The 14,828-nt window shown below is 36.4% G+C and overlaps 2 protein-coding genes across 5 annotated transcripts; one reads left to right on the top strand and one right to left on the bottom strand.

The window, feature by feature from the left end:
- Nucleotides 1–938: 938 nt before the first annotated feature.
- LOC112562184 (tyrosyl-DNA phosphodiesterase 2-like) lies at nt 939–6,501 on the top strand. Of its 2 annotated transcripts, none has more exons than XM_025235267.1 (6): nt 939–1,205; nt 1,768–1,946; nt 2,203–2,343; nt 3,018–3,237; nt 3,700–3,870; nt 4,897–6,501. In XM_025235267.1, the coding sequence occupies exons 1-6, from the start codon at nt 1,032–1,034 to the stop codon at nt 5,185–5,187; spliced, it is 1,176 nt and encodes a 391-aa protein (XP_025091052.1). In that variant the 5' UTR covers nt 939–1,031; the 3' UTR covers nt 5,188–6,501. The 2 variants fall into 2 exon arrangements, with proteins under 2 accessions (XP_025091052.1, XP_025091053.1); XM_025235268.1 differs by having other exon boundaries at nt 948–1,237.
- A 516-nt stretch (nt 6,502–7,017) lies between these two features.
- On the bottom strand, nt 7,018–14,788 carry LOC112562182. 3 transcript variants are annotated; one of them, XM_025235265.1, is made up of 12 exons: nt 14,503–14,788; nt 14,002–14,056; nt 13,425–13,520; nt 13,117–13,181; nt 11,889–11,991; nt 11,178–11,658; nt 10,223–10,889; nt 9,693–10,174; nt 9,089–9,264; nt 8,807–8,912; nt 8,375–8,522; nt 7,018–7,476 (listed from the first exon to the last, which is right to left on the bottom strand). In XM_025235265.1, exons 1-12 carry the CDS (start codon nt 14,552–14,554, stop codon nt 7,463–7,465), a joined length of 2,445 nt encoding a protein of 814 aa, XP_025091050.1. In that variant the 5' UTR covers nt 14,555–14,788; the 3' UTR covers nt 7,018–7,462. The 3 variants fall into 3 exon arrangements, with proteins under 3 accessions (XP_025091050.1, XP_025091049.1, XP_025091051.1); XM_025235264.1 differs by having other exon boundaries at nt 9,693–10,889; XM_025235266.1 differs by lacking the exons at nt 13,117–13,181; nt 14,002–14,056; nt 14,503–14,788 and having other exon boundaries at nt 9,693–10,889; nt 13,425–13,503.
- Nucleotides 14,789–14,828: the final 40 nt, after the last annotated feature.

Genomic DNA, 14,828 nt, shown 5'->3' with positions numbered 1-14,828 from the left:
TAAACAGATGATCATGAATTGTTCTTGTCTCAGGTGCTGAGACGTCGGCTTTTTTTTTTTTTTTTCCTTGCTTGCCTGCTTGCTTCGTTGTCCGTTTTCCGTTAATGAAGAACAGCAAGAATTTTAATTAAGAAACTGTGGAATAATAAGAAGAAGAAAACGAAGACAACGACCAATAAGACATTGTAACTGAAGACACTTGATGAAGTGTTATGGGGCTTTGTTGGTGCCTGGTATCTCACTGTGTTGAAGAACAGATTTCAGGATTTGGCAGCTTAGCTGTCTGCAAACTACCTGCTTAATGAACATGTTCATTAAACATCAACAAAATATTAAAAAAGTATTTGCTGGCTGAACGTTAAAAAATCCAAGGCTTTTTATTTTCGTTTTGTTTTTGTTTATGTTTTTTTGTCAGGCTGGGTGGGTAGGTGGTTGATAATCCTGACGTCATGGGATCGGGAACTGCCAGACGAGAGAAGGCTATTGTTCACATTCTTCCCGGAAAAGCATCCTTGCTACGGGCAGGTATGTGTATCATATCGTTCCAATCTAATGAGCTAGGCAAGGATTCGTGTCAGCGGGAGAATTGCTCCACCCAAGGTATCCGGCTGGAGTCATCAACACGTGGTCGTGCAGGTGCGGAGGTGCCGTGCAGTGAGCTGTGGCGTGTTTCGATCCCTCCTCGAATGTTACCAAGGGTCTTAAACTGAAACATATATGTCTTCGGTGTTGACGACACTGAGACACTTCCAGCGCGACAACATTAGATAATTCAGAAATTTCACAGGATTCATATTAAAGGTTGGGAAACTGCCGTTTTTTATGCTAGCGTAAGTTAATATATATATAATGTATATTTTTTAAAAAGCGCGCGTGGGGGACTCCAGAATATGTTGTAAGCGCGGACACAAGGGACAGCACTTGTTCTCGCGAACACGCAAAAGATTGCCCTCCCTTGGATGCCACAAGAGAATCGCGCGACATTAGGTGTTGGAGATAGCAACAGGCACACAAGTCGCTGAAGCTGTCAAATGGAGAGAAAAACTGATATGTGTGATTCTGATAGCAGCGACTGCCAGATAGAAGAACAGAATTTACCAACAGCCGCAGAGTGCGAAGAAAGATGCCAACGCTTTGCTGCTGTGACAGGGACAGACACCGCTCTAGCTATGTTCTTCCTTCAGGATCGCGAGTGGAACTTGAATGTAGGCGCACTCAAGAAACCGCATTGCCGGCGGTATTTAATTACTCGAGGCGCCAACTATTGTTTGTAATTAGTTAAAACACTGTTTAACGGCACTATAAACAGATGCCAACGGGGCAGGGCATGACCAGTGTTAGGTGACATCACAATATAAATCATATTTATTTATTAGATTGACTTCGTGTTGGTTCAGGGAAAAAACTTTTAAAGCTTATTACGGTATATATGTGTGTATGATAGACCTTTTCAAATAATATCCGCACTAAATACACATTAAGATATGCACCTTGTATGCAAAATAGAAAGATTTGGCACTCCATGGTCAGACAACAGATCTGCAAACACCATCTCTATCCCATGCCACACACCTCTTCATTATGCACAGTCGTCTCCACTTAACAGTAACAAAAAACTCAGGTCTAAGACCAAAGAAAGATACTTTATAGTAAAATTTATGTGTCAAAATCTTTTAAAGACCTTGTAATGTCATGTCATGCCATACCTTTCTTCTTTTTTTCTGTATCACCACAATGACCATCAATGTGTATATCTTCTGTGGCCAGAGAGCTCTAGATGCATTTTTTGACAGTGAAGAGAGGGGGCAAGCTGGAACTTCGGCTGCTGACAAATCAAGTACAAACATTTGCAGGACAAGTACTTGTACGTTTGACAAATCATCTACAGAAGAATGCCAAACAAAAAGTACCAGAGAAAAAAATGACAGAAGTGCTGAGAGCTGCAGGTGTGACTGTGATTATAGATGTACAATTATAAACTAAACACAAATTTGCTTTGCAGATGTTAATATGGAAATTTCGAGGCCTTTATAAACTGAAGGCATTAGATATCAGGCATCAGATTAAATGATAAAGTATCTGTTTTTCTTAAACTATTTTTGCCATATATTGTACAGTCTGTCGTATGTTTTTTTTCTGCAGTTTTGAAGAAGACATTCAAACTAAAAAACATGAAGACATTCTTCTTATAAACTTTTGCAGAGAGGGAGAAAATATCGTACCACCAACAGAAAAGTCAGATTCTGAACCCCATCGCATTCGCTTGCTGTCTTGGAATATCGATGGGCTTGACAACAATAATGTTAAAACTCGTGCTAAAGCTGTTGTTAATACCATTAACTCGTGAGTGTTATTGTATTTCATTGTATTGTATTGTGCTTATTGTATTTCCATGCAGAGACAGTATTTACAAAAGATTAATTGTAAATCTCCTTATCTAAGATCAAAGACCAAAACAGATTTGGACAATTTTTCGATTGTTGAAACTGATTGTTGCAAGAAAATTATTATAAGCTGTGCACCAGACTGAAAATATGCGCATGTCACATTGCACTTGCTGTAGTTTCATTCATTTGAAAATTTACATTAGAACCCTGTGTCAGCATATATCCTCCACAAGGATGCTTTCATTCAGTGGAGCAATGTAAAGAGGATTTTTTCAAATTGGTGACCTGCTTAGGCTCAATCCTAAAAATCATAGATCTAATGCTGAAAATTGTAGAGTAGGTCTGAGTATCGGGAACTTTTGGCTGGGACAAAATCTGTCCTAGTCAACAAGATTTTCCTGTGTGTAATATATTTTTTGCGTGTTTATGAAAAGTAGATGACAATATCTCTTGTGAAAGAGATGAAAGATATAACATAGCAAATTATAATATTAGAAAAATAGTATTATATTGTCTCTTTGATAGGACAGTTTTGCTGGTGCCTCACTTTCTATTAAAAAAGTTTCCACGAAAGGAATTCTTATGAATAAAATGTTAAAATACATTAACCAGTGGACTTACTTCTTTTAGGGAGAAACCTCATGTGGTGTTTGTGCAAGAGATGGTACCTTCAAACGAGGCTGTATTGAGGGAAGGCCTGACCAACTACCAGGCTATCTGTGGTGGCACAGGTAGCAAGGAGGGTTACTACACCGGCATTTTCCTCCAAAAACAGCACACTATACTGGAGGACTATCAAATCAAACCATTCTTCTCAAGCCAAATGGCACGAAGCCTGCTAATAGCTAGTGTGAGCCAAATTCACTTTCATATTCACCACCATCCACAATGACAGGAAGCGGGCTGCCTCCACTGGTATTCATAAAGTCATGCATTGGGCAGTGCTGTTGTGTTCTTGTTACTGTGTGATAACCAATACACCTTTTGTATTTCGTTTACTTCTTTCAGCATTTCAAAGCTGCTTCTTGTAAAAATAAAAATTATAGAATAAATCTGTCACAGGAATCCAGTGGTATAGGAACCACAGGGGAAAGGGAGGTGGGGCACCTGCCCCCCAACCCCCCAAAAAAAGATATTATGAAGGCAAGAAGGTGAATATCATTCACTGTCAGCATGGAATTTGCCCCCTAAAAGCTAAACATAGTCCTACACCACTGGTATTCTGTTGCTGACTTGTTAGGTCAATATCTGTTTATATATTCTTAGGAACAGTTGGATTGATGAACTGGTTAATGTGGCATATTTTTTTCAGTGTCTGGTGAAGGGAGTGCCAATGACCCTGATTACATCTCACTTAGAAAGCACAAAAAACCATGCAGAAGAACGTAAGCGTCAGCTTATCTCTGCCTTCAAACACATTGAGCAAGCGCCTCAAGACCATACTGTGGTCTTTGGTGGTGATTTGAACCTAAGAGACAAAGAGGTGAGTGAATGCTGGTTCTCGCCTTAAAGTATCTTAGTGATTGAACCATTGACATTGCAGGTTTTTTTATATTCGGTGAGAAAAGCTCTACAGACTGTTTGAATATATATTTTCAATGTCATTTTAATGTCAAGTTCATGCTCAGGCCTGCTGCTCATTTTAGACCAGTGGTGGGAAGTTTTTTTTCGCAGGCTGGTCTCAAAATTCTATGTGGTGGGCTTGTAAAACAGCAAAACTCATGCCAGATGACCACACAACAAACCTAGTGATAATGAAATGGACAACAAATGAGTACACAACGGCATTCACTTGCAAAATTTATTGTGTTAACGGAAGCTGTTTGAGTTCCCTTGCAATACAACTTTAAAACCAGCCTTTCCTTTGAAGGCAGCCACCAACACTCTGTAATGACTCTTATCAGATATGTCAACCATGTTATTTGTTATCTCTGTACTTTGTGTTAAAATGTTACAGGCTGCCGATTTCTAACGATTTTATACTTGATAAATTAAATTTCAATCCAATTAACCTAGTGCATTAAAAACAATGAAAACAAGTGTACTTATGTGAGCCAAATTCACTTTTATATTCACCATCATCCACAATGACAGAAAGCGGGCTGCCTCCACTGGTATTCATAAGTCATGCATTGGGCAGTGCTGTTGTGTTTTGGCACACAAGCCGATCCTAAGACGTCTGCAAGCTGCATCTCGCTTGTGGGCCATACTGTTTTAGAGCATGAAGTTAGGAAAAGGCTTCTCACAGACCTTTGACAAGGAGAAAAAAAACAAACCAGCCAACCTTTAAGTCAGACCACTTCTCTTCTGTCCATAGTCAATAAATTTACTCTCCTCCAATGGAATGGAACTGCTGGGTAGTGATGCAAGCTTAGGATAAGCATGGCATTCATATGGCATGAAAAAAAGAAAAAGGAATAACTGAGTGGAGTGAACGAGTATCTATGTGCAGTTTCTATGGGTGAAGGCATTGTACCATGCTTGTGAAAAGATTTGCCCTCATTTCCAGCTGGAAAGCATTGGTGGCATACCTTCAGGTATTGTGGACCTTTGGGAGACAACAGGACGGCGCAAGGAAGCTCGCAGCACTTGGGATACCTTCCGCAATGATAATTTGGGATATGAAGGACATTCAAGAGCTGCTCTTCGCTTTGATCGCCTGTACATGCGACCTGCCAAGCCAGCCCCCAAAATAAAAGCTGTGTATTTTGAGCTAGTAGGCTTGCAGAGAGTACCAGACATAATGAGATTCCCAAGTGATCACTGGGGTATTTTGGCTCACTTTGATATCTTACCATGATATCTTTTGTTGCAAGTTTTGATCAGGTTTATGTTTCCAAAGTTTTGAGGTATGTAAATGCTGCTAATTTTGGCATTACATTGATTTTCATGATGTTTAAAAATACAGATGAGAGTTAATGTGATAGACTTTGACTGTAGTGTTGAATTGTGTGAGTCTACAAACTATGGAGACTGGAGATGTATATATAGCACTATCACAGCACAGTCTTAGCATTGGTGCATAGATACAGGCATGTCTGCTTTTGTTTGTGTATGTGCATACTCATATGGTCTAAGTCATACTCTCAACATTGACCAATTTCAAGAAGTAAATACACATAAAATTCAGTCAGCATCAGGCATCTACAAGCCACAAACAGCCATGCCTGCTTTCTTGTATCAAGCTTTCAGATTGATTTTTTTTCTAGAATCAGTAATTTCACCCTACGGGTATATCAGAGTACAGTGTTGCAAACATTGTACATTAACAAAAGATTAGCAAGAACAAAAGTCCATAGACCTTCATAACAGCAAATATTTAAATGTGTATTTTGGTAGTATATTTTACACTCAAATACACTAGTCATTCAAAAAAAAAGAGGGGGGGGGGGGAAACTTTACAATAACAAAATAAAGGAAGCGGTGTCCCTTCAGCTAAAAGGCTTTAGGGGGCCAGGTCTCCGCATTTTGATTTTCTGCTTGAGTTTGTTGTGCTTTTAATGCCTGGGAAGTCCTAAGAAGAAGATGTAAATCTCGCTTTTAAAAGTTATTTTTAATTGTACCATCTCCTCTTCCCCAAATTTAGTCCTAGCCCTCTAACACCAACATTCCTCAGCATGCAAAACACTGGACATAACAGATTGATCTGCCTTGGATTGTATTAATCCTCTCCTTCACCACACCCCTTTTGTATTATAGTTATTATTCAAATAAACTCCACTTGTAAATGGAAATGACAACATTAAAAATAAAAAGACACTGTTAACAGCTTTATCTTTTATTTATCATATTCACTCATGCAAATTTACTTAAAATACTATGACTAACAGTTTTTAGCATGCCATGCTATATGATCAGTTTGTTTTTTTCACGGGTCTACCAGAAAACAAATTGATTCTTTTTTAAATGTCTGGGCTGATACAGTGCAATAAACTGAAAAATATCCCCACTAATGTTCTCAAGTCACAAGCCAACAACATGAGACAAAGACACAGGTCAAAACCAAGACATCACAAAGTGCCCAAATATGTTTTCTGGCTTGTATTTTTTTGTACCTCCAAAACTAAGACTGCTGATTTTATTTACAATTAAAGCATGTGGAACTTGCAAAAAAGTGAACTTCGTGTAGTTTTTCTGTAAAAATTATGTCTGTTCTCACAGTGAATTTAAAAAACCCAACAATCCCTGTTTGACCTCAAAACAAATGCAAGAAAAATAATCTCCATGCATGCACTTTCTAAATAAAACATCAACCTTTCTCCTCATGACACACTTAAATGAATGAGCTTATGAATAAATTTATGTAAAAATATGGCTTTTGTTTTTCCACCATTCACAATTTTAGCCTGCCATTTGCATTTATCACAAGCATGCAATCTAATCTGAAGTATAGCCGCTGGAGGACCTGAATCAGCTATGTGAGATGAAAATAACAGTAATTCATTTCACTGTAAAAGGGAGATAATAATAAACGAATTAGGACGGATCACTCGTTTGATTTTATGCTGCTTTGGAAAAACAACTGAAAACCACCTACCAAAAGTAATTTAATTTTTCAATTGCATCTCAATCACTTATAGCTACTTTGTTTTGTAATCAAATTTGTTTCCAGATCTAGTATTTGTACCCCTCATTTAGACTAGTGTTATTAAATGTAAGAAATTTGAATATTCAAATCCTTGCACTTAAGTATCTGCCATTTAACATTTATAGTGCTAGTAACATTTATTGCACTTAAAGCTCAATAAAAAAAAACAAAACTGGAAAAAATTGTACCTTTGTAAACCATTAATATAAAATATTATAACATGCTGTTCTATATTCTTGAATATATGTGTACATTGTTTGAGTGAAGACTGAGTCATCACATTAAATCTGTAACATACAAAAACTCTCAAAATATTGAAACACTTTTCTATGCCACTCAGTGTACTTAAATATTTGCACTTATGGACAGATGTTTGCATTTTTAAACAAGTTCAAACATTCTTCACACTCTTGGCAATCATGATTAGCACATTCCCAAGACAATGTAGGAATCCTGATGGAAATCAAATTTCGAACATCTTGCACTCTCACTTCTGATATCCTGTAAAAACAAAACAAAAACAATTGTGAGACATTTTTCTTCCATAAATGTCAGTTTATGACAAATCCAATGCTTAAAACTGATCTGCCTTATTCTGATAAATTTGTACACAAAGAAACAAGTACAAAGCTGAAGACAGAAGAGCACTTAATGACTTACTAGAAATACACAAATCTTTTCAATATGATCACCAAATTTCATGTGGAAATTTAGTTCAGTATTATGACTTTTTAAAAATATTTTATTCACTCCATTCAATACATCTCTAAATTTCTTCAGAAACAATTTCTTATTGCCACCTTGGTGAGACAGCCAGACAACCAAAACCGACAGAAAACAGCACCATATATATTTTTAATACTCTGCTTTCAGTTTTATACCTCCAGGTATCTTTATAAAGCACATTTTAAGACTTTTTTGAATACTACCTGGGAACTTCAGCAAGTTTAACTACAGTTTACTATATTTAGTAGCAGAGACAATATACAAGGAAAACCTGCCTGCCACGTTATCCACACAAGTCAGTCTATTAGACGATTTCACTGAAACACCTATGGACTGTTTCCTGGCTAAGCAAGGGACCTTTTCTACTGTAGTTACTCTATTTAACCCCAGTATTTCAGAGACATACAGTAACATAAGCATGATCTGTAAATGAACATTTTGAAAAATATTTGCTAAATTTCATTTCAGGGTACTCATTGTTTAGTATTGCATTGGTCCATGTTTGGCACTTATCATTAAGTCACCTACAGGATTATTAACACTTAAGCATGGCAGAGAATCAAGGTAGCATATTAAAGAACACTTACGTACATAAAATATGTTTTTGACATTTGCTTTTAAAGTGAGAAAAGGTTTAACAAAATTGTAGAAATGTTATCAAGCTAAACATTACCTCTTTCTTCACATTCTTGTGAGTCTGGAAAGCCAACAGTCCAGAAATTTTCTGGTGTGCGGGGTAGGTTATAGTAAGCCCGGTGTCTAGAGCAATGATTTGCTTTGACAGCAATTTCTTTTTTGGAGAGACCAATACTGGAATAGTACTGAAAAGTAAATAATTAAAGAGTGGCAAATCCCATGCAGCTAAGACACAGGCAAGCATTATAAGAACACAAAAAGACAGTACATCACAATGAAATTAGCTAAGATGCTAAATAAAACATTTAAAATCAATTTAGACAGTGTAGCATTTGTATTTACATTACATTATCTCAAAAGCCTATGGCCAGCAGAACAAATTTCATCTTACCAAATCAGAAAATTCTAGATTTTATTATATTACAAAACAGAATAAAATCTGACAAGAAACAGGTCTTTGTCATAGTACCTTGATGCACTCTTGACAAGTGAAGCCATTCAATTGTCTGCGTTTATCCTTTTTCCTAACCACTTCTTTGTATGCATACTCAGGCCGTTTTGACTTCCTTGGCACTCTGTACACATCAAAACAGAAAACTGGTTTAATCATTTTTTTATAATAGTTCTTTCCTAAGAGCAAAAATCCCTTTACATACATTGTATTACTCAAAACATGCATATTACCTCTAAATTTTTTAGTTTCCATGCAGTTGCCAACATGAGAAATACAACTATATGGTTGTAGACTTACACATCAAAGCTGTCATTAAGATATGTTGCATCTCTCACTGGCGAATCACTATTATGATGCTCTGCATTTGCTGTCAGAATGCTGCAATGAGGTGTTTTAGTTGTGCAGTTATCTTGAGTCACATCCTTTAGCAATGACTGATGAAGATTAGGATCTAGAGTCACATCATGACAGTCCTAGAAGCAGACAGTTGCCTCTGGTCAATCATAGTACCATAAAACATGGGAAAGAAAACTAAATGAATAAATCAGCCCTTTCAACATATGTTCTCAATTCTCCAGCTTTTTCAAGTTTGTCTTAAGAATAAAAAGCAGATGATTTAAAGATAGAAAGAAAAAAATCTCTGAAAGTTTAGCCAAGAATTCAAAACTAAAAATACTGATTTTTCTTCAAAGTTTGCAATTAGTTTGATTGTTCTGGGTTTTTTCCTTTCTTTTTTACTCAAGCTGTAATGTCTGCACAAATGAACAGTCATGCAGATAATGTTTGTTGGTCACTTTATTAGATTCATGGCTGACATGTGAAAATATTAATTAGATTTCAAGAAACACATATGGAAATCAAAAATTAGCAAAGCAGAAAAGAGCACACCTTAAATGCATACCTCTTTAGAAACCTTTGTCTTTCCTTTAGACAATCCAAGTGTCAATTTTCTATGGCCAAACTTAAACTGGGATGGAGATGAGTCACTCATAGATTCTGTAGGCCTGGGAAGGCTTAAAGAATTTTGGCAATTCTGGATGTTACACAATGGACGTCTAAGCAGGAAAGGTGAATCAGGACTTTTCTGTGGTGTTAATGGTGAATGTGTGTGCGGAGTATACTTTGGATCTATTTGATTTGCTACAACGTTCAAGCAAGTAGTCCGAAAAGATGACTTTTTCTCTTCACGGTCTGCATCAAAGAGAGAAGGAGAATCATCCACATCAAGTTTGTGACCTAAGAACACTGGAGAGTTTTGTATTTCCTGTCTGGGTTCTTGAGAAATAGCATCCAGTGACATGCTTTGTTCAACCAGTCTGGATTCTTGAGAAATAACATCCAATGGTATGCTTTGTTTAACTGGTCTGGGTTCTTGAGAAATAATATCCAGTGACAAGCTTTGTTTAACCGGTCTTGGTTCTTGAGAAATAACATCCAGTGAAGAGCAAGAGATGACCTTTTGAAACCTATTCAATTTTGACACCGAATGTGATCGATCAAAAACAATGCTTTCAGTGGTACCATCCACTTGCTTGTTGGGATCCACAGAATCATACTGTGTAAACCTGCAGCTTGAACCATCATTTGTTTTAGAAACTTCTTTTCCTTCAAAAACATATTCACTTTGGACATCATGAATCTTGCTTACATTTGAATCCTCACTCTCTAAATCCCCTGGTACAGTTTCTGGAATAACTGTTATATCACAGTCTGCAGCAACAGTTGTATCCTCACTCTCTAAATCCCCTGCTACAGTTTCTGGAATAATTATTACATCACAGTCTGTAAAAGTAGTTGCATCACCTACTGTGGCTGGCTTGAAACCTTGAGACACAAGATCTGAGTTACGTACTAAAACTTTTCTCTTATTGCTATCAGTGGATGATTCCTTCTTTTTAAGTTCTTTTTTACTAGGCATTAGTGGTACACATTTTGTTTGTGTTGCAACCTTTTCTTCAAATCCTTTCTGATTTGCTGTATCAGATGTATTGCGCATTATCTGTGGTGCAGACAAAGAGTTTACTGGCTGTGGTATCTTCTCTTGTAAAAAATTGCTGTTGATAGATGACACCTTGCATCTTTTGCTGTCTGGAATATTCTGTAGACAAATAATCGTCCTTTAATCAACATTTGAAGTCAGTTTATAGTTAGAAATGTATCTGCTCAATAGCCCAAATATGAAATCAAGTATGTATGACTTGGTTATATACATTCACTATTAGTTTGATACAGAACTTGTTTAAAAATAATACTAAGTACTCTTATGCAGCCATGTGTCTCTATGTTAGCAATGTTAAAATTACTAAAATTTGAAACATTCATTCTGTTGGATATGTTTAAAGTACTATTACATGTAAATTTACCACCAATAATAAACAACACCCACCTCCTTATCATGTTGCCTTTTGCACCGACTACGTGTCAAACGAAGCTTGGAGCCAGCGCTGGATATTTTGTTAGCTGTCAAGTCATTTTTAATTGGCTTCACTGACTCCACTGAAATATTTATTTCTCCTTCTTTTCCTGTCACTTCATTATTTTTCATCTTTAAATGCACAGTTTGTGATGCATCTGAATCACATGTTAAATGGGAAGCTGAATTATTACATCCACTGTCTACCAGTCTCCTTCGGAGAGTTTTCTTTTCTTCATCATGTATGCGGGTGTTTTTCTGGTGTACATTTGTATTTTCATCAGATGCTAAGAACGCATTCCCTGATGGAGCACCATCTAAAGGATTTTTATGGCTAAGAGAATAAGGCTGCGTGTTGGATGAGTGCACATTGAAGCCATCGCTACTATGGAGGGAGGAGGACCGCTGACTTTCTCCTCTGTTCATATTCTTTTGGAATTCAGCAGGACTCTTGCTGATAACAGACAGTGAATTAATACAATAGTTTTCAATGGATGTGACAAAAAGCATGTTCCACTAACTGCCTTGTTACCAACACTTTTTCTATGTTTAACGAAACTGGTTTTATAATCAGCTGTAATTAAAATAAATGCACATAAATTTAATAAAACCTGTCAGAAACACTTCTAACGCATGTATGTAATCAGATCAGGCCACTTCAATATATTAAAATTGAAGAAAAACCTGTTATTGGGTTTGTCCTTAGCCAACGAATTATCCACCAGAAAATGTTTTTGATGATTCACAAGGGCTGATAACATCTGTTCATGGGGTTTTACTTGTATTTCTGAAACAAAAATATGCAGCTTTCAACATGTGAAACAAAAAGCTTGCAATGATTTTTTTTTTTTTCTTTTTGATGGGGGAAGGTCTTTTGTGTTGTACATGAAGTCTACAATCATCATCGATTTATTTAATTAAATTAAAATATACAATACAAATGTAAAGGGCAACAGATATGTTTTTAATTTATGTGACATGATGTACAGAATATCACATGCATCCAAAAAATTTCAAAATGTCACATTCCTAAAGCAAGTAGTGACTTAAATATATCACTTGACATAACTTCATTTGTGCTTAATGTCAAGCAAGCATTTACGGCTATATCATAGCAACGCAGCAGGTCCTGTAAACAGGTGCCACATGCAGATAAAGAACAGTGTGCCCAAGACAAGATCAAAACCCAAAGCACCTAGGGGTTTTTTTCACTGTACGGTGGCGGTAATTAGGAAGTGAGTGTTAGTTGTTGCACTGGGGCAAGATGGAGAACTCAAGGAAAAGTGTCTGTTTTCAGAATTATAAGCGGTGCTCAGACCCTGTGGTTATGAAAGAGTGGAAAAGGTGACCTGGTATAAAAAAAACAGGAAGCAGTATCTGAGGGATCTGGACACAGCTTGATAACTTCGGACATTTTTCCTCGAGTTCGCTTTTATGCCCTTGAGAGATGACTTACTACCATTTCATAAATATGGCCCAGGGTGACTCTTCCTATGCACTTTGCACCACAGATATGAACATTCTTATAGTTACTGTTCAATTGCATCGATTTGTATGTGTGGATTAACTGTTTAGCCACCAGACCTCCCTTTTGATTACTTTTAAGCATGGTAGCTTATTAATCTTGAATTATTATCAGCATCCCCTGCATGTTTCTTTTTGAGTACAATGTACATCTTCAATATGTTTGAAAATATTTAATTGTTTGTACACTTGCTGTGATTATTGCAAATTATGAAACATAGCAGAGTACATCATGACTAATAATAACCAACCTAGTTTTATCAATTCTTGTGCTACAAAAGCATATTAATTAGTTTTTAAAAGATGTCATTTGTTTACCTAAGTTGATGTTAGAAGCCATAACCCAAATTTTCAGGATCAAACACAAATATAAGTCTCCTAAACGTACCTAGCACAGAGTGTGAAGTGTTAAAGGATGTATCATTGGTCACAGTGTTCTCAGAAGTCTGAGGACTGAAACAAAAATCCCTTTTTACAAGCTATGTAGCCATATGGACAGTGAAAGGCAGGGCCCAGCTTGCATATAATTAAGTGCAAACTCATTGCATATTTATCACTATCACAAAGTTTATATCAGTATAAGTGAGGTGGGTAGAGGGCAAAGAGTTACTAATTTGAATATTTCAATAGTATCAAATAAACAAAACCCATTAATTCTGGAATTTATGACATTAAGGATACTTTCATGATTCTGACCCAGTTAAAGATCTTGCTGTCAGTGCTGTCAACAAGCATTGCTTTTCTTTTAAGTTCTGTATTTCACACTGAAGTTGAAAACACTTCTTTTCAAGCCTGAAAAAAAGTTATTCAAAGCCTTAACAATACCTTAAATTATACAACTGATGGGAAAAAAAGCATTTTACATAAACTACTATTGTATTATAATTTTTATGTGAAAAGTAATTTTCTGTTGTAACTGGATTTGTTTGAATATTATCATCAGATTGTATATACAAGTGTGCTTGACCAAGAATGGGAGGTTAAAAACATAGTCCACTTTTTTTAACACTAAATTAATTCTTTAAACACTAAAGAAACATTCTGTTGAGCCCAAGATTCAATATGATGTAATGTAAGTTACCATGGTTTCAAATGGCTATTAACTATTTACTTACCCAAAAAGGAGTTAATTTAGATATAAAAACAAATTTATATAACCTAAATAGCTAAACTGAATGCTATAATATGGCAGTCCCTTTGAGAAAGTTATAATAAAGATACTATCTTCAGCTTTTTTGGTAAAAATTAATCCATGTTCAACAATGAAACATGCCTTTTCTCCATTTCGTCCTTTTCATCTGTTTTCTTCTGTAACTGTGCTCGCAATTCTGGGTAATAAAACATGTATATAACTTATAACCGATTTCACAAATATGCAGTAAACTGTAGGCGAAAGGAAGGGCCTATGTAACGAGACCCAACGACCTACAAATGCACGAAAATGTATGTTAATCAATCGAGACATATATGTTCAGTAGAAGACGCCCATTCAGCAGCACCACAATACCAAGTGTCTGCCTATGGACATACCATAAGGAGGGTCGGTTCACGCACAGTCCTCCTAGGTCGTTGGGTCTCGTTGCACCCACACGTGCGATTAAGTGCAAACTCGTCGTGTATCTATCAATATCATCAATTTGATATTATAAATCATTAAACATTATTATTGCTACGATCACAAAAGACCTTAAATACTTCTAATATGTGAACTACATGCATCAAAATAACAAATGGCAATAATGACGATGAACAAAGAAACTTTTCAATAACTAACCGCGTACGACGTTTCTATGCACATTAAAAACTTCTTTCAAAGCAGCTTCCATCTCTCTGATCCTATTGTGTTGTCTGTCGGTCGCTACGCTGACAAATTTTTTTTTTTAACTTCTCGTACCTCCAAGTTTGTGAAATGACAAGTAATACATATTATGGGGTCTCCCACCCCATAGAGAGCAGAGAGATCATAAACTCGTATTCACGTCTGTGGAGAGATCTACTGGAAGTCTCGTTGCTGAAACCGGGAGGGCGAGTCCAATCAAATTCAGCGCCATTCATTGCTGAAAACGATTAGTATGTCGCAATTAAATACTGTTTGCTTAA

Source organism: Pomacea canaliculata, linkage group LG4 (genome assembly GCF_003073045.1).
Source record: "Pomacea canaliculata isolate SZHN2017 linkage group LG4, ASM307304v1, whole genome shotgun sequence".
NCBI classification, from domain to species: domain Eukaryota; kingdom Metazoa; phylum Mollusca; class Gastropoda; order Architaenioglossa; family Ampullariidae; genus Pomacea; species Pomacea canaliculata.
The sequence above is the reverse complement of the archived record's forward strand: the minus strand, read 5'-3'. Positions and strand labels throughout refer to the sequence as shown.